General features: G+C 46.7%; 1 protein-coding gene across 1 annotated transcript in view; it reads right to left on the reverse strand.

The window, feature by feature from the left end:
- Positions 1-973: 973 nt before the first annotated feature.
- Positions 974-18,604, reverse strand: part of CSMD2 (CUB and Sushi multiple domains 2) — a 616,179-nt gene continuing 598,548 nt past the window's right edge. The window contains exons 65-71 of the mRNA XM_059136925.1: positions 12,727-12,789; positions 10,918-11,079; positions 8,896-9,008; positions 7,632-7,719; positions 6,058-6,196; positions 5,693-5,908; positions 974-3,415 (exon numbers count right to left, since the gene is read on the reverse strand). Of these exons, the coding sequence (XP_058992908.1) occupies positions 5,749-5,908; positions 6,058-6,196; positions 7,632-7,719; positions 8,896-9,008; positions 10,918-11,079; positions 12,727-12,789 (725 nt within the window). The 3' untranslated portion in view covers positions 974-3,415; positions 5,693-5,748. The remainder of the gene's footprint in view (positions 3,416-5,692; positions 5,909-6,057; positions 6,197-7,631; positions 7,720-8,895; positions 9,009-10,917; positions 11,080-12,726; positions 12,790-18,604) is intronic.

Consider the following 18,604-nt stretch of genomic DNA (forward strand, 5'->3'; position numbering starts at 1 on the left):
GAGTGGAATCGTACTGTATTTGTCCTGGAATGGGTTCGTTTCACTTAGCACAATGGTCTCAAGTTTCCTCTACGTGGCAGCATGTGGCAAGATTTCCTTTTAAGGCTACTACTCCACTGTACACATACAGCACACCTTGCGCACCCACTCACCTGTCAGTTGGCATTTGGGCTGTTCCCACCACCAGGCTGGTACCATATGCTGCTGTGAACACGCGTGTACATATATCTCTTTGTGACCTGCTCTCCATCCTTTTGCATATACACTCAGAAGAGGAGGAATGGCCAGATCATACAGCAGCCCGTTTCCCCGGGAACCTCCATGCTGTTTCCCACAGCGGCTGTACTATTTCACATACACAGACATTCCAGTTTCTCTGCATTCTCGCCAACACTTGGTATTTTCTGGGTTTTTCACTGAACCTATGCTAATGGTTGTGAGGTGGCATCTCACTGTGGTTTTGATTGTATGCTTGATTGGATGAGGGACGTTTTGCAACTTTTCATGTGCTTTTTGGCCACCTGTATGTCTTCTTTAGAGAACTGTTTGTTCAAGTCCTTTGACTGTTTTATTTTTTTTTTTTTTTAAGATTTTATTTATTTATTTGAGAGAGAGAGAGAGTGACAGAGAGCGTGAGAGGGGAGAAGGTCAGAGGGAGAAACAGACTCCCCATGGAGTTGGGAGCCCGATATGGGACTCGATCTAGGGACTCTGGATCATTACCTGAGCTGAAGGCAGTTGCCTAACCAACTGAGCCACCCAGGTGCCCCCTTTGACTGTTTTAAAATTAAGTTTTGAGGGGCGCCTGGGTGGCTCAGTCAACATGAGCTATATACTCCATTTTGTGTTAATTTTTGTCTATGGCAGATTTCCACATTTCCACTCTCGGCTTCTGGCCCCAAATATGTCTCTCCTCCCCATCCCCAAGAAACATTTGCCCTTAGCCATGAAAAAGGCCATTAAAATGTAAGAAACCAATGCAAAAATTTATATTTTATTTGAATTCAAAAAATTTAAAATTGCTTTCAAATTCAGGAAAGTACCATAATGCAGGACCCCAGGGGAAGCCTCATATACAGAGACAGATAAATTAAATGTATATACTGCAGACAAGCCAAGAAGGTGTGTAGATTACATATTTACAGTACTTGATGTTTTCTGAAAACCATATTTATACATTTTATTACATTTACAAAAAGGCTTCCACTACCGTTTACCTACAATAATGAAAAAAAAAATTTACACCTTTTTTTCTTTTATTTTTTTGGTACTGTACAAACTTTGTATAATAAAAATATATCTCTGTACAAAAGATTTTTTTTGTTTTTGTTTTACTTTTTTTTTTCCCCTCATGGGATGACGGTGGGTATATGGTGTGGACGGAGAGTGAAAGGCCTAGTTTGCCCCGGTTCCTTCCAAGCCTCTGGAGGTGGTGTGGAAATGCCAGAGGTGGGCACAGGTGATGCATGGCAGACTGGGCGCCCCACCGGCATAGGCTCCTTGGGTGTCTCCTGGGACCCCACAAGGGGACACAGGGGAGGCGACGGAGGCAGGGCTGCAGGAGGAGTCCACTGTGTGGTCTGAGAGGAGCAAAGGATGGGGGAGGGAAGCAGCCAGAGAGCTTCCTGCATTTGTTTCCAGGGAAAAAGAGATGCACATGTGAGTGTGTGCGTGTCTGGGTGGGTCCTCTCCCGCCAAACCCAGGGATGCGGTGACCCAGAGCAGAGGTGGGCGGCCGTGGGCTCCTGCCACTGGCGGTCCCAGTCCCATCTGCTGGAAACTGACCACCTGTCACTGTACTCTAGCCCCTCTTAACATCTGGCAGATCACTTCGTTTGCTTAAGAACCGGGTGTCCCTGCCACTCCACTCCCTTACGTTTCTATTCGTTATTTCACTTATGTGATATGACTATCTTAGGCCAGCATGTCACACGTGCACAGGTGCTTAAGCCCAGGGGGGCCTTCCCAAGGACAGAGAAAATGGCTCTAAATGCCACCGTTTGATCCCTAAACTTGTTAATGTCCCAACGATATGTATATGGAATTCAGTAATGACCCAAGCACGATGGAACTCAAAATGAATCGAGCCTACTTGCAAGCAACTGGAGAGCAGGTGACTTTCATTCTGTGCATTCTTTTGGTTCAGGAGCGCTCAGGTCCTCTGTCTGCTGCAGCGAGGGGCTTTGGGGGGCCAGGGGCCAGCACTGGCTCCAGGAGGCCTGGGTTCCGGTTCCTTTCCCTGATGCTGCCCAGCTGGAGGGAAGAGAGCCCAGCAAGGACACACAGGTCCCCTCCCTGGCCCACCAGCCCTGGCCACAGTTCTGCCACGGAGATGTACCTACTCCCCCTGTATCTGATGCCCTGTTAGACCTGGGCATCCCGCGGCTGGGGTCGTGGACTTTGGAGTCAGACCCACCTGGGCTGGCATCCTGACCGTCTGCTTACTGAGTGGCTTATGTCTCTTCAACCTTTCCAGGCTTCTGTTTTCTCATTTCTAAGACAAGAATAATAATCCTATATTTTGGGTGTTGTAAGGTCTAGAAATGATACACCGAAAGTGTCAGGCACAGAGAAGAAACTCGACACGTGGCAGCAGTTACATTTTTGGACATGGGGCTTGGCTTGCTCTCCTGTACCGGCCGGCCCCTTCCAGACGTCTGCAGACTTGGCTGCCTCCATCCAGGCCACTGACTTCCTTCTTTTCTCCTTGTCAGTCGACAGCCGACTTGACCTTGGAATCAAGGCCAGATTCCTGCCATCCCTCCCCCAACTCACCCTTCGTTCCCACTGCTGCCCTGGATCCAAACTGACTTTTAAACTCACTGGGATTAGAACTCAATAAAATTCTGTTGGAAAAAATAAGCTACTTTCTAATGTACTTCTTCAGATGTTTTTCTGCCCTTGGGGTCCCCCTTGCTGTCACGCTGCCGAGGAGAACGTCCATGGGCAGACAGCTGGTTTCTGCATGCTGGCCACCGGCTAACACCGTGACTGGGTCCTCACACACGGGGCAGGCAGGGTGTGTTGGTTTCGGTGTGGACGGAGCGTCCCCCCTGGACCTCTTCTCCATGTTTGTGGGGAGCAGGACATGGGGTATCTTTCATACACGTTTCTCTTTCTTAAGCTTCTGTGTTCTCTTCCATAGGACCCAAATGAAGGACAGGAGTGCGTGTTCGTGTGCGCTCAGGCCTGGACACACACGGGCACGCCCACAGGCCGCTTCGCTATTTTAAATCCGTAAGCTTCCTTCATCCGTCTGCAGCCCCCCTGTCGGGGCCCAGTGGGAGTCTGCTCCGGGGTGGCGGGTGCAGATGGTGGCGGGGCGAGGGCCCGAGTCCAGCAGTAGCAGACACAGGCAGAGAGACAGACGAAGATGGGCACCGGGCACTGTGCTCAGGGGGTGACTGCCTGTCCCCTGGAGAGTGGGGGACAGCCAGATCACACCCCAGATTGTAGACAGGAGAGGCAGGGAAGGGTGGGACAGGGAGCAGAAGCAAGTGACAGAAAAGAGACAAAGCAAAAAGGGATAAAGGGGAAAGAAGTAAATCAGCAGACTCGATCTCTGATCTTCCCGAGCTGAGGACAGGGTGTAGTGGGGAACATACACCGCAAGACACACATTCTCCCAATATTCTTTTTTTTCCTTGGCAGTATCGACTTCCGCATTAGGCACAAGAGACCCAGGGCTCAGGGGCCACCATGCTTTCAGGGGTGCAGGAAAATGGTTTAATTTTAATTTCTTTCAAAATCAGGAGGAAAAAATATGAATACAATAATAATGGGCATACAGTAATGTGTCCAGACTGGATTAGAATCATCTTTATAACAACACAGTTGTCAACCAGCATGTTTAATGTTATTATTATTTTTTTTAATGGAGGAAAAGGCCCATGAGAGCCATACCATGGACCTGCCCCCTGACTCCCTGACCCCACAGGTCTCCATGATTTTCCTACTTCGGGTTCAGCTGTTCTTGTTAGGCCTCATTTGAATTCATCACCTTATTATTCATTTTAAACGTGTGTGTGTGTTCAGGTGGTTCTTCACACATGCCCTCACGGAGCCAAGAAACACTTACTCTGTGTTTTCGCTTTGCTCCTGCTCTAGGCAGAGCACGGTGGGCCCTTCTACAGAAAAGCCGCGCTGGGGAGCTGAGGCATGGTTGGAATATTCCAGAGCCCTGATGAGGGACGACACTGGGAGCTACTTAGATTTGGAGCCACCAGCGACATGTGACCTGGAGCTGCTACATTGTGCACAGGTGTGGGGACCCACTGGAGCCTGAGATGGGGAGCGGGGGCTGGGGAGGGGGGTTTACACAGATCAGGGGACATTCTGATTTCTCTCTTACACTGTTCAGTAACTCAGGAACTCCAGGTTCAGAGTCATTATGGATCACCCGTAAAGCCTGATTTATGTCATCAGAAGGGATTATCATTTTTCCTTTTTGCTTTCTATTTGTAGGAGTTCTGAGTAGGAAAAAGTACAGAGGGCTCATAAAGATGGAAACCTCTGAACTAAGTATGGAATTCTGGAATAATTTCTCCTTCTTTAAATGTTTGTTTCAGATGGGTGTCAAAGGATGTAGGAAAACTCAGTAAGTTAATTATTTGTGTTCAGTGGTTGCCTTTGTATATTCTGAAAATAATTTTTATCTCTTTACGTATAATTTATCTTAATGCCTACAACTTTAAGCTCAGATTTAAGCCAGGGAAATAATTTAGAGGAGAAACTGGACTCAAAGAAGGGCAGGGAGAACTGGAAACAGGCAGGGGTTGTGTCAACCATCCATTATGCTCTAGGTGATGGCTAATTCAACATGTCAACTCAACAAGGCTTTGGTCAAACACTAGTTTTTTGGTCAAACACAGGTCTAGATGTTGTTGTGAAGGAATTTTTTAGGGGTGTTAACACTTAAGTCAGTAGATTTTGAGTAAAGCAGATTATCCTCCCCATAGAGGTGGGCCTCATCCAATCAGTTGAATGGATAAAAGATTGAGGTCCCTGAAGAGAAAGGAATTCTGCCTCCAGATGGCCTTTGGATCCAGAAAAAATCAACCCCTGATGGAATATCTAACTTGCAGGCCTGCCTTGTGGGCTAAAGACTTTCTAGCCCCACAATCATGTGAACCAATTCCTTAAACAAAATCTCTACCCCCACGCCTGTCTCTATGTATACATACAATACATACATACACATATGTGTCCATCTATGGATGGGTATATGCACATTTGCACACATCCTTCTGTGTGGATGTAGGTATGCAGACGTCTGTGTGGAGATGTCTATGTGTGTATCGTGTGTCTATGTGATGCATGTTTTGTGTATCCACACAGGCACCTCTCTCCAGCGAGCCCTGGCTGGCATGTTCTACTCGGGTATTTTGCCATGCCCAAAGGCTAAGAAGAGCACCGCCTCTGGAGTCAGCCTGCCTGGGACTGGGACTAGATTCCACCCCTGCTACTTACCAGCTGTGTGATCTTGGTCAGGTTCATTCCTTTTCCTATACCTCAGTTTTCCCATGAATGGGGACAACAGCAGGAGACGCCTTACAGGGGGGGCTGTCCCCAGCCTGGCATCTGGCACACAGCCCTATGGGTACTCGGCCCTGCTCCCCCACCCCTCACCCTCAGGTTGGTAGGCGAGGGTGTCCCTGTGCACATGTGTGTCTGCCACCCACACTCTCCTCACCGGCTGCCGGAGGCGGGGCTCTCGGTGGCGGTGGCGGTGGCAGCCAGGCCTGGAGGCTATACCGCGGTACACACTGTGCTGACTGTGAACTCCGCCTCAGTGGCCATGATGTCTGTGGGCTGGATGTTGCGGTCGTACATCGGGTTCTCGAAGGTGGCCCGAACGTTTGTGTTCTCATGGCCAGCATAGCCATTGAACGGAACTTTGGGTCTTCTCCTGGGAATGAGAGAGTGAGTGAACCAAGACAGACAGAGAGACAAAGTCAGGGTCTGAAGGGGGTTGAGCGGGGCCATGGGAGGTTGCGTCCTCCATGCAGAAGGCCCCAGGAAGGCTGTGGGCTGGGGGCCCCACCCTCCCTCAGGTACCTGTGCTTGTACAGATACAGAACGAAGCCCGCGATGATGAGCGCGATGAAAGGCACCAGGATTGCGGCTGCCACCGAACTGCTGTTGGAAGCAAAGTGGCGGCCAATGGACTCGGGGTCGGACTCCAGCAGCCTGAGGTCTGCAAAGTTGCAGAGTAGAAAGCTTACGTCACAGAGGCACAGATATGTGAGGGGACAGCCCCCAGGGCCAGTGTGGCAGTGGGTAGGGAGGTGGCAGTGGGTAGGGAGGTCATCCCCTGTGGCCCAGACACGCCGGCTGCCTCCCGGCACACGCTGCCTGTCCAGCAGAAGATGCCCCACACATGCTGGTCAGTTAACACGCAGAGGACCGTGTTCCGTCCCAGGGAGGCCAGTCCGTGGGAGAACCTAAAACCACGTCACAAGATAAAATCCTCAAAGGGTGCTGCCTTCACAAGTTTTGAAACTTATTTTGGCCACAGAAGCCTCTTGTTGGGTGAGACCTTACCAGAAAGCCAAAATACAGAACAGGCCGGGGGGTGGTGGGGTGGGCCTGCGTGGGTGGTATGGAGGAAGAGGTGGGAGCCACCTCGGGTGGGTCTCCCCCCTCTGCTGCAGCCCTCCTGGCACAAGGCTGGGGGTGTTCCGAGGGGCACAGGGACGAATGCGAAGTGGCCCCCCTCCCGGGGTGGAGGCTCCAAGAGGGGACAGTTGTGACCCGGGGGACAGGGAGTCAGTTGGGAAGCCAGAAGGAGAACTCCAGCTTCTGAGTTCTCGCTGGGGTGTCAGGCTGAGGGGCAGGGGAACTGTCTGCAGGAACTTGAAGGGCTGCTCTAGGGAAGAGATCTCACTCCTTGCTCCTCACAAGGGCGAGCTAAGAGCTCCCCTAGTGGAGGAGAGTGGGAATGACAGGGAAGCGGATTTCTGCTAAGACAAGGAGAAGCTTCCGGAAGGTCCGAGCTGCGAGGAAGTGCAGGCAGGGCCTGTGGGCATGGTGGTGTCAGCACCTGGGTACATAAAGCTGGCTCTTGAGCGCCCATGGCTGCCTCCTGTCTCCCCTCCCACCACCTCGGAGAAACCAGCCCCCCTCTCCCCCCCTCCCCACTAGGGTCTGAGGCTCTGGGTCAGGGGAATCTCTGAAAGAAGGAGACGAAATGTCAATGACGGTAGCAGACTGGGTAAAGATGCCAGGGGAGAACCAGCTTTCCAGACTGCGAGGGGAGGGAAGCCACTGTGAGTAAAGGCACCCCAGAGAACCCCACATCTGCATGCTTCCGGGTGTCTGGGTGGTGCCCAAGGGCTGGCTGGCTGGTGTTGCTGGGGGCTGTATTTGAGACCTAGTGTCCCTTAAGCTGGGGCTCTCAACTCCAGGCCTGGCCAGGAGACTGTGTGGCAAAGGTTGAGGCTATTATGCGTATGTGCTTGTTTCCAGGGACATACTCCACAGTATTTATCAGAATCTCAAGGGCGGCCACGACCCCCAAATGGTTAAGAACCCCTGGATTTGGCTGTTGAACTTCGCTCTTCTACCTAACTCCTCCCCCAACCCCAACCCAGGATACAAGTGTTTCCCTTCCTGGGGCAGATGCTAGTTACCAAGTCTTTGAAAGCCGAACTGCCCAAAGCCTTGGCCCTTGACTGAGCCTTGGTAGATGAACGTGCCTCCGGGGGACTCTGAGGAGACCTGCAAAGGTGAGAGCAGAGGCTGTGAGATGGGGGCACATCAGGCCGAGCTACATGTCCTCTTGGCATGCACTGTCAGACTCTGGTGTCGCCGGGACTGCAGTATGGAGGTGGGGTGGGTTTGTAGGAGGTAGGAAGAGGCTTCCTCAGCTACTGGTCCCATCACTTAATCCATGTGGGCCTCTCATTTGTCAGGCAGGAGTAACAACGGTGCCTGTGCACGGGGTGGCGGCGAGGCCTGCGCCCATTCACACACAGAAGGCACTTAGACCACTTCTGGGCCCAGAGAACTGCCTGCCGTTATCACTGTGATGAAAATGACTGCCAAGAGCCCCTGGAACCACTGAGCCATGTTTAAAGCATACCTGACAGACTTAACGAACTTTGGATGGTTCATCACAGTTCCAATAGCTACTAATTTCAGAAGGTAGCTGGGGATCTGAGTCTTCTCGGCTCATCTGTCTTGTCCCTGCAGATGCACCCTGACTTCTCAGCTCTCTGCTACTCTGGCCCCACAACCTCTCCTTCCTTCCTACCCTTCCATGTCCAGCATCAACAATCCGAGACTGGGAGCCACAGGTGTGACATGTGACATGATGCTGAAATCCATCTCCCCCCCATATGAGATTGGAAGATACTGGAAGAGTACATCATTGTAGATCTGCCTTCTGCCTTAAGAATGCCCTAGAATGCAGCAAGGCTTTCCTGCAAGGGAAGGCAAGAAAGCCACATCTCCTCCCCATGTTCTGGTCTCACAGCTGTGCTAAGTCGTCTGGAACCCACATCCTCCATTGTGAGTGGCTATTTGAAGTAGTCATCTGGGACGTTCTCCCATACCCCAGCACCACACCATTACTTCCTGCTTGCTTGAATTCACTCTTACACTGCTGTTCCGTTCCTTGCTTTCGGCTCAAACACCAGACCCTACTCCATATCACTCAGATGTGTTGGCCCTCTGGACACTCAGGCTCCTGGCCTCCTATCTTTTCCTTTATCTATTTCACTAGCAGATGAGGACTCCCTTGATTCCAGTCCTGGCCCCCAAAACACCCTCCCAAGTTTCCATGTTGATCCTACGCTTCTCCATCTCTCTCCTCGATTCCCCGCCAGTGATCTGGGACTCAGGGATGGAGCAAGGGGATGGGAAGGTCCAGGACTGAGATTCTGCAGCACTTACATGCCCATCTAAAGCCCAGTGATCATCTTTGAACTTGTTCACAAAGATTTCCACAGGCCCTGTAATCTGGTAAACCTGGAGCAGGAGATGGAAATCTTCTTTCTTGTAAATTCCTGGGAAAAGGAAATTCAGAGAGTACAGGAAAGATCTGGAAAAACACCCAAGTTCAAATCTGCGTGTACATGGGATTTCACGTGTTGATGTTGATGTAAACGTGGCATGCACAACCGCCAGGAGGTAAGTATAGTGTTGCCTGTGAGTTTGTTTGGGCTGATCGTGAGGGCACACAGAGTGTGCGCATGTGTGTTATCGACAACTGGATTGCTGACCTGGGTTTGTGACCCTACTAACACATGCACATGTCAGAATAAAGTGAATATGATTTTGCATGTTAATGTGTCCGTGAATGCAGGAATATGCCTTCCGATTTCATGCGTGCAGGATTGCATGAGGCAAGTATGTGGTCTTCTGTGAATGTCTTCACGACTCAGCCTTCCAGCAAATGAGTGAACCCGACTGTTCAGTGGTATGTGTGCACACGCTCACACGAATGCGTGGCTATGATTGTGTGTGGGCTGTGTGTTAATGTCCACATCCATTAACTCATGCATTCCTTTACCTGTCCATCTTTTCCAGAAATGTTTTTCTGAGAGATTTAGTTTTTCTGATTATAAAAAGATTGAAAATCAAAGAAATTGTGGAAAATGCAGAGATGCAGGGAGAAAAAACAGATCATTTCTGGTATCACTAAGAAATATTCCCTGTTAACCTTTTGGTGGGATTATTTCCAATTTTCTTTCTTTTTTTAAGATTTTATTTATATGAGAGGGAGAGAGCAAGAGAGAGTGCACATGTGGGAGATGCTGCAGAGGGAGAGGGAGAAGCAGACGCACCGCAGAGCAGGGTGCCAGTGGGATCTTGACCTGAGCGGAAGGCAGACACTTAACTGACTACCCAGGTGCCCCCGTGTTTTCTTTCTTATGAATACAATTTTTCCTTTAAAAACTGGAGTCATGGGGTATGTGTGCAGTGGTATGTGTGCACACGCTCACACGAATGCAACAGCAAGGTCAACGCTGGGTGGTTCAGAGGGTTAAAGCCTCTGCCTTCGGCTCAGGTCATGATCCCAAGGTCCTGGGATCGAGCCCCGCATCCGGCTCTCTGCTCAGCAGGGAGCCTGCTTCCCTTCCTCTCTCCCTGCCTGCCTCTCTGCCTACTTGTGATCTCTGTGTGTCAAATAAATAAATAAAGTCTTTAAAAATTTTTTTAAAAAAACTGGAGTCACATTATAAACGTGCCAGGGTAGGTCCATTTGCCCCCAAATTGGCACACTATTTTATCTATCAGATGTATTACAAGTAAATGTCCAGTTTGTTATTTTTGGACAATTTTCTCTTTGTGGTTTTTATGTAATACAGATAGCCCTTTAATGTGAACATCCTTTATTTAGGAATATTTGACTCTCTCCATAGCTATGTTTTATGATAAAAATTCTTAGAAAAATAATTAACAGGTTCGGTAATTTTCAAAGATCTTAACACAAACTGTATCAGTGTCTTTATTGGACCTTGACCAGCACTAATGTTTACCACTTAAAAAAAAAAATCTTAGTTGGATAAGTGGAAAATGACATTTTCTGTTTACTTTTAGGGTTTTTTTTTATTACTACTTAAAAATATTTTTTCTTTCATTTATTGACTGTATTTTGTTTTCTGGGAATTCTCTGTCCCTATTTTTGGTTCAGTTTCAGAGATTTTGGTCTCTTTTCTCTTAAGAGTCCTCTTCAAGTTATTAATGTTTGTCATCTAACTATTTCCTTTTAGTCCCTGGTGATTTTGTCATGCTGACAAAGATGAACAGACAGTTTCTCCTTCTCCTGCCCATCAGACTAGTCCCCCCAGGACATGAGGATGCAATGACAGTAGACTTGTCCTTGTAGAGAATGTGTGCCCCCCCTACCCACCACCCCTACCGCCCACCCCTGTAAAAGCAAGGATTTTACAGGGATGGCCTACTCCTTACCAGCCAAGTGCACCTCCACACCACTGTGGTCAATCATGGTAGCGTTGACCTTGCTGTTGACAACCTGGAAGCCAGTCACTCTGAGCATGGCTGGCTGCTTCTTCCCCTGGTACTCATAGGCCCCTTTCCATAGGGAGTTCTTGGCAAAAACATCCCCAGGAACTGGAGGAATTGAGAAACAGATGTGAGAGAGACTGAGGCCACCTGGTGGCTGATCCCAGTTCACTCACTGAGATTGTTTTCTCCAAAGCCTAACAGGGGAGAGGTTGGTGGAGTGCTCTGGTCCTCTTGTGATCCAGAATGGAACTTGAGCAGAGTATGATGCCAACTCTGGTTTCCTTCTTATATAACACACATGCTAATGTGGTAAGTAAAAGTATAAAATTCAAAAAAGTATGTCATACTCTAACTTCTCCAAAGAAGACATACAAATGGCTAACAGACACATGAAAAAATGTTCATCATTAGCCATCAGGGGAATTCAAATAAAACCCACATTGAGATACTAACTTACACTAGTTAGAATGGCCCAAATCAACAAGACAGTACACAACAGGTATTGGAGAGGATGTGGAAAAAGGGGAACCCTCTTATACTGTTGGTGGGGATGCAAGTTGGTGAAGCCACTTTGGAAAACAGTGTGGAGATTCCTCAAAAAATTAAAAATAGAGCTACCCTATGACCCTAAAATTACACTACTGGTAAATACTGGGTATTTACCCCAAAGATACAGATGTAGTGAAAAGAAGGGTCATCTGTACCCTAATAGCAGCAATGGCCACAATTGCCAAACTGTGGAAAGAGCCAAGATGCCCTTCAGCAGACGAATGGATAAAGAAGATATGGTCCATATATACAATGGAGTATTACGCCTCCATCAGAAAGGATGAATACCCAACTTTTGTATCAATGTGGATGGGACTGGAGGAGATTATGCTGAGTGAAATAAGTCAAGCAGAGAAAGTCAATTATCATATGGTTTCACTTACTTGTGGAGCATAAGGAATAACATGGAGGACTTTAGGAGAAGGAAAGGAAAAGTGAATTGGGAGAAATCGGAGGGGGAGATGAACCATGAGAGACTGGGGACTCCAGGAAACAAACTGAGGGTTTTGGCGGGAAGTGGAGGTGGGGGGATGAGTGAGCCTGGTGTTGGGTATTAAGGAGGGCACATATTGCATGGAGCACTGGGTGTGGTGCATAAACAATGAATCTTGGAACACTAAAAAAAAATAATAATAAAAAAAGAAAAATTGTGTATTGATACATGGTACAATGTGGATGAACTTTGAAAATATTCTGTTCAATAAAATAAGCCAGACCAAAAAAAAAAAAAAGATACGATAGTCTATAATAATTTTTCATTAGTCGGGCCACACCTATAGTTATGTGTCCAGTTCTGGACATCGCCCTTTGAAAGAAACAATACCTGTGTTAAAAAAGGAACCATTTCCAGGAAGTTCCCTGGGCAGGACTTGGATCTCTGTATCTGACTACATATGGGCCAGTCCTGTGTTGAGGTGGTGGGGGAGTGGTTTGTGGTAATCAATGGTTCCAGAGCTCAGAGCTCTGGTTGTGTTTCTGGAAGGCTTTGGCCTCTTCTGGATGAGGTTTCTGTTTCCTTCAGGCTCACTTCCTCCTGAAGTTTGTCAGGGGAGGGTAGTGGGTGGGGGAATCTGTTTGGCTCTGTAGACAGTTTTCACACCCTTTCACTGAGTACTCGGAAAGTCATATGCATGTTTCTGGGTGACTAGGTAAAGGAATCAACACCAGTTTCTTGTTCATCTGGAAGATCTGGACCATACCTACCGGAAGCCTGGGTGAGTGGTGGCTCCCGGGCAGTATTGATGGGTCTCCCACTAGGCCGGACCTCTGCTGGGAAAAGAGAATAGAACAACATGGGTTTAACCTCTGGTCTACACTCCACTGGAAAAATAATGGCCACCTCTCTGACACTAGGTCAGTGGGCTCTCTGAGATCTTGTTTTGCATTTATCCTGTTAGATGGGGGAGTAGATACTTTGATGGTCTGATAGATGCTATGGACCCCTTTAGGGAAAATAAAGCATAATGAGTTAAAAGGAAATCCATTTTATCAATTATAGTCATTGATATTTTAAACAAAGAATTAGAATGCAGGTAGATATGTGATCCTTTATCACTGCATTAAATAACAGAATATAGAAGCAGGTCCAGTCACTACCATATCCTTGAAGTAGTCAGAAATATAAGCAATATTTCATGTCAGAAACAACTGTAATATAATATGAAAATCTTTGCAATTTTTTACTGGTGATAAAGCCACAAGTATCATTAACACTACTATGGGTTTTGGTCTACATTTTAAATTAAAGCAAGTGTTAAATTTCATCAAGAGGTAAAGGGAAATAAAGCTATTTTGCTAACATTGTACCTAGATCTGCAGAATATCCTCTATTGATGACCCTAGGTTGAAAAGCTCTGTCCTGGACTCTGTTTTCCTCCCAGATGCCTGGCATGAAGGAGGACCTTCCACCAATCAAAAGCGAACTCTTTGAGGTCTGGTGGGGCTTTGAGTGGTATGCTCCCTTCCCTCGGTGTGATGATATTAAGACTGAAGCCCGAAACAATTGCTCTGTCTTGCACCATGAACCAGAATTCCCAGTGCTGCTTCTCTGGCCATCCACACCAGCATAGCTCCCAGCATAAGAGATGCTCAAGGAGGAGCACGAAGGGGCTGCACTTGGGGTGCCCCAGGGCTTGGCTCCTCTGGCGATCCCCACGATCAACACCCACAGCAAGACCTCCATGTCGGATCACATCACCCAGTCCCCGCTCAACACAGTCTGGGATTCCTTGCATTCGCCTAGTCTGTGAAGCCTAGGGAGCGAAGGTGGCAGGTGACATGACTGGGGCCCTGGCCTATGTCTCTGCCATGAAGAGCCTGAACATCTGGTCCCTGGCCTTGGGCCTCCTTCTAATCAGTACTTCCACCATTACTTTCACCCCTGGCTCACTGATAATTCTCTAAGCAATTTCTGAGATCATAAAAGGTTATGGAAACTACTAGTAGCTGCCCATGCCCGAGGCTGTCACCCCTTTCACAGCAGTTTCTATACGCATCAGTCTATAGCTGAATTCAGTAGTGCACTTGTATGTGGGGATCAAAAAAGATGAGAAGCCCTCACAGGCAAAGTCAGAGGCCCTGGGCCTGAGTCAGACACTGCAGGTTCGGGTCCCAGCAGCTACTTCATGATGTGTGACCTTGACTGGTCACTTTACCCCTCAGAGTCTCCATCTCCTCACTGGAAATGTGGGAAAATACTGAAACATACCTCACATGTCTACACTGAATAAATGAGGTTATGAACACGAAGGTCACAGTTAGCCAGTGTTAATGTCTTTTCTTCTTTAGCACAGAAACAACAGAAATATCTGCCTCAAGGAATGGCAGACTCTCCCTACTATCTCCTTGAGGAGGCTTGATTTTGAGCACAGTCCTTCTGACTCCACAGGGCAGCCACTATACAGAAGGCTGTGGAGAAATTTCCCACAGTGGCTCAAAGTACTTTTATGAAGTAAATGTCTTTATTGTCTTAGGTTTTATAACATAAAGGGAGTAGGACGGAGAAAGCTTACAGGCCAGAAGCTGTGCCAGGCCATGTTATTCACATTATTTCACTTACTTTTGCTCTCAAAACTGTGAGGTACAATCAACAGATGAATGGATCAAGAAGATGTGGTATATATACACAATGGAATACTATGCAGCCATCAAAAGAAATGAAATCTTGCCATTTGCAACAACGTGGATGGAACTAGAGCGTATCATGCTTAGCGAAATAAGTCAAGCAGAGAAAGACAACTATCATATGATCTCCCTGATATGAGGAAGTGGTGATGCAACATGGAGGCTTAAGTGGGTAGAAGAATAAATGAAACAAGATGGGATTGGGAGGGAGACAAACCATAAGTGACTCTTAATCTCACAAAACAAACTGAGGGTTGCCGGGGGGAGGGGGTTGGGGAGAAGGGGGTGGGATTATGGACATTGGGGAGGGTATGTGATTTGGTGAGTGCTGTGAAGTGTGTAAACCTGGTGATTCACAGACCTGGGGATAAAAATATATGTATATAAAAAATATATGATTATAAAAAATAAAAAATTTAAAAAAAAAAACCTGTGAGGTACAGAGTACTATCTCCATTTTATAGAAGAGAAACTCGTTAAGAGGCAGAGAAATGAAGAGGCTTGCCAAAGATCACACAGTAAGGGGTTGAATTGAAATTCAACTGCATCTAAAGCATTTTGTACTTTTATATACAGTTATATAATAGCATCGAAAACAATAAAATACTTAAGACTAAATGTAACCAAGGAAGCGCAAGACATGTATAATGAAAATGATAAACCATTGTTAGAAGGAATTAAAGATCTAAATAGATGGAAAGACATCCCATGCTCATGAATTGGAAGACTTAATACTGTTCAGATGGCAACACTCCCCAATCTGACCTACACATTTACCGCAATCCCTGTCAAAATCCCAGCTGTCTGTTTTGCAGAATTTCATAATCCAATCCTAAAATCCATATAGAATTAAAAGGGGATCAGAAGAGCCAAAACAATCTTGAAAAAGAAGAACAAAACTGAGGATGTACACTTCTCAACTTCAAAACTTATTACAAAGCTATTATAATCAGAATGGTGTGATGTCATAGAGGCAGTTATACAGATCAATGGATAAAACTGAGGATCCAGAAAAAGAGGGGGAGGAGTCAAGATGGCGGAGAAGTAGCAAGCTGAGACTGCTTCAGCTAGCCGGAGATCAGCTAGATAGCTTATCTAAAGATTGCAAACACCTGAAAATCCATCGGCAGATCGAAGAGAAGAAGAACAGCAATTCTGGAAACAGAAAAACAACCACTTTCTGAAAGGTAGGACCGGCGGAGAAGTGAATCCAAAGCGACGGGAAGATAGACCCCGGGGGGAGGGGCCGGCTCCCGGCAAGCGGCGGAGCAACCGCGCACAAAATCAGGACTTTTGAAAGTCTGTTCCGCTGAGGGACATCGCTCCAGAGGCTAAACCGGGGCGAAGCCCACGCGGGGTCAGCGTGGCCTCAGGTCCCGCAGGGTCACAGAAGGATCGGGGGTGTCTGAGTGTCGCAGAGCTTGCGGGTATTGGAACGGGAAAGCCGGCTGCAGAGACAGAGCTGACAGTAAGCTCGCAGCTCCGTGTTACCTTGAACCGGTCGCAGGCTCGGTGAGCTCGGAGCGCGGCCGGAGGTCAGGCAGACGGGAGTAACTGGGCGCGGTTCTCTGAGGGCGCACTGAGGAGTGGGGCCCTGGGCTCTCGGCTCCTCCGGGCCGGAGACCAGGAGGCCGCCATTTGTATTCCCGTCCTCTGGAACTCTACGGAAAGCGCTCAGGGAACAAAAGCTCCTGAAAGCAAACCTGAGCGGATTACTCACCCCGGCCCCGGGTAAGGGCGGTGTAATTCCGCCTGGGGCAAAGACACTTGAGAATCACTACAACAGGCCCCTCCCCCAGAAGATCAACAAGAAATCCAGCCGAGACCAAGTTCACCTACCAAGGAGTGCGGTTTCAATACCAAGGAGAGCAGCAGAATTCCAGAGGAGGAGAAAGCCAAGCACGGAACTCATGGCTTTTTTCCTGTGATTTTTTTTAGTCTTGCAGTTAATTTAATTTTTTCTTTTTCATTTTTTTTTTTTTCTCGCCTTCGGGTAAAATTTTTTTTTTAACTGTTACCTTTTTCTTTTTTAACGACTTTTTACTAGTTTATCTAATATATATATATATATTTTTACATTTTTCTTAGGTGTTTTCTTTTTTTAAAAATTCTTTTCTTTTCTTTTCTTTTTTTTTTTCTTTCTTCCTTTTTGAACCTCTTTTTATCCCCTTTCTCCCCACTCACGATTTTGGATCTCTTCTAATTTGGTTAAAGCATATTTTCCTGGGGTTGTTGCCACCCTTTTAGTATTTTACTTGCCCCTTCATTTACTCTTATCTGGACAAAATGACAAGACGTAAAAATTCAACACAAAAAAAAGAACAAGAGGCAGTACCGAAGGCTAGGGACCTAATCAATACAGACATCGGTAATATGTCAGATCTAGAGTTCAGAATGACAATTCTCAAGGTTCTAGCCGGGCTCGAAAAAGGCATGGAAGATATTAGAGAAACCCTCTCGAGAGATATAAAAGCCCTTTCTGGAGAAATAAAAGAACTAAAATCTAACCAAGGTGAAATCAAAAAAGCTATTAATGAGGTGCAATCAAAAATGGAGGCTCTAACTGCTAGGATAAATGAGGCAGAAGAAAGAATTAGTGATATAGAAGACCAAATGACAGAGAATAAAGAAGCTGAGCAAAAGAGGGACAAACAGCTACTGGACCACGAGGGGAGAATTCGAGAGATAAGTGACACCATAAGACGAAACAACATTAGAATAATTGGGATTCCAGAAGAAGAAGAAAGTGAGAGGGGAGCAGAAGGTATACTGGAGAGAATTATTGGGGAGAATTTCCCCAATATGGCAAAGGGAACGAGCATCAAAATTCAGGAGGTTCAGAGAATGCCCCTCAAAATCAATAAGAATAGGCCCACACCCCGTCACCTAATAGTAAAATTTACAAGTCTCAATGACAAAGAGAAAATCCTGAAAGCAGCCCGGGAAAAGAAGTCTGTAACATACAATGGTAAAAATATTAGATTGGCAGCTGACTTATCCACAGAGACCTGGCAGGCCAGAAAGAGCTGGCATGATATTTTCAGAGCACTAAACGAGAAAAACATGCAGCCAAGAATACTATATCCAGCTAGGCTATCATTGAAAATAGAAGGAGAGATTAAAAGCTTCCAGGACAAACAACAACTGAAAGAATTTGCAAATACCAAACCAGCTCTACAGGAAATCTTGAAAGGGGTCCTCTAAGCAAAGAGAGAGCCTACAAGTGGTAGATCAGAAAGGAACAGAGACCATATACAGTAACAGTCACCTTACAGGCAATACAATGGCACTAAATTCATATCTCTCAATAGTTACCCTGAATGTGAATGGGCTAAATGCCCCTGTCAAAAGACACAGGGTATCAGAATGGATAAAAAAACAAAACCCATCTATATGTTGCCTCCAAGAAACACATTTTAAGCCCGAAGACACCTCCAGATTTAAAGTGAGGGGGTGGAAAAGAATTTACCATGCTAATGGACATCAGAAGAAAGCAGGAGTGGCAATCCTTATATCAGATCAATTAGATTTTAAGCCAAAGACTATAATAAGAGATGAGGAAGGACACTATATCATACTCAAAGGGTCTGTCCAACAAGAAGATTTAACAATTTTAAATATCTATGCCCCCAATGTGGGAGCAGCCAACTATATAAACCAATTAATAACAAAATCAAAGAAACACATCAACAATAATACAATAATAGTAGGGGACTTTAACACTCCCCTCACTGAAATGGACAGGTCATCCAAGCAAAAGATCAGCAAGGAAATAAAGGCCTTAAACGACACACTGGACCAGATGGACATCACAGATATATTCAGAATATTTCATCCCAAAGCAACAGAATACACATTCTTCTCTAGTGCACATGGAACATTCTCCAGAATAGATCACATCCTCGGTCCTAAATCAGGACTCAACCGGTATCAAAAGATTGGGATCATTCCCTGCATA

The sequence above is a fragment of the Mustela lutreola genome, chromosome 10 (genome assembly GCF_030435805.1).
Source record: "Mustela lutreola isolate mMusLut2 chromosome 10, mMusLut2.pri, whole genome shotgun sequence".
NCBI classification, from domain to species: domain Eukaryota; kingdom Metazoa; phylum Chordata; class Mammalia; order Carnivora; family Mustelidae; genus Mustela; species Mustela lutreola.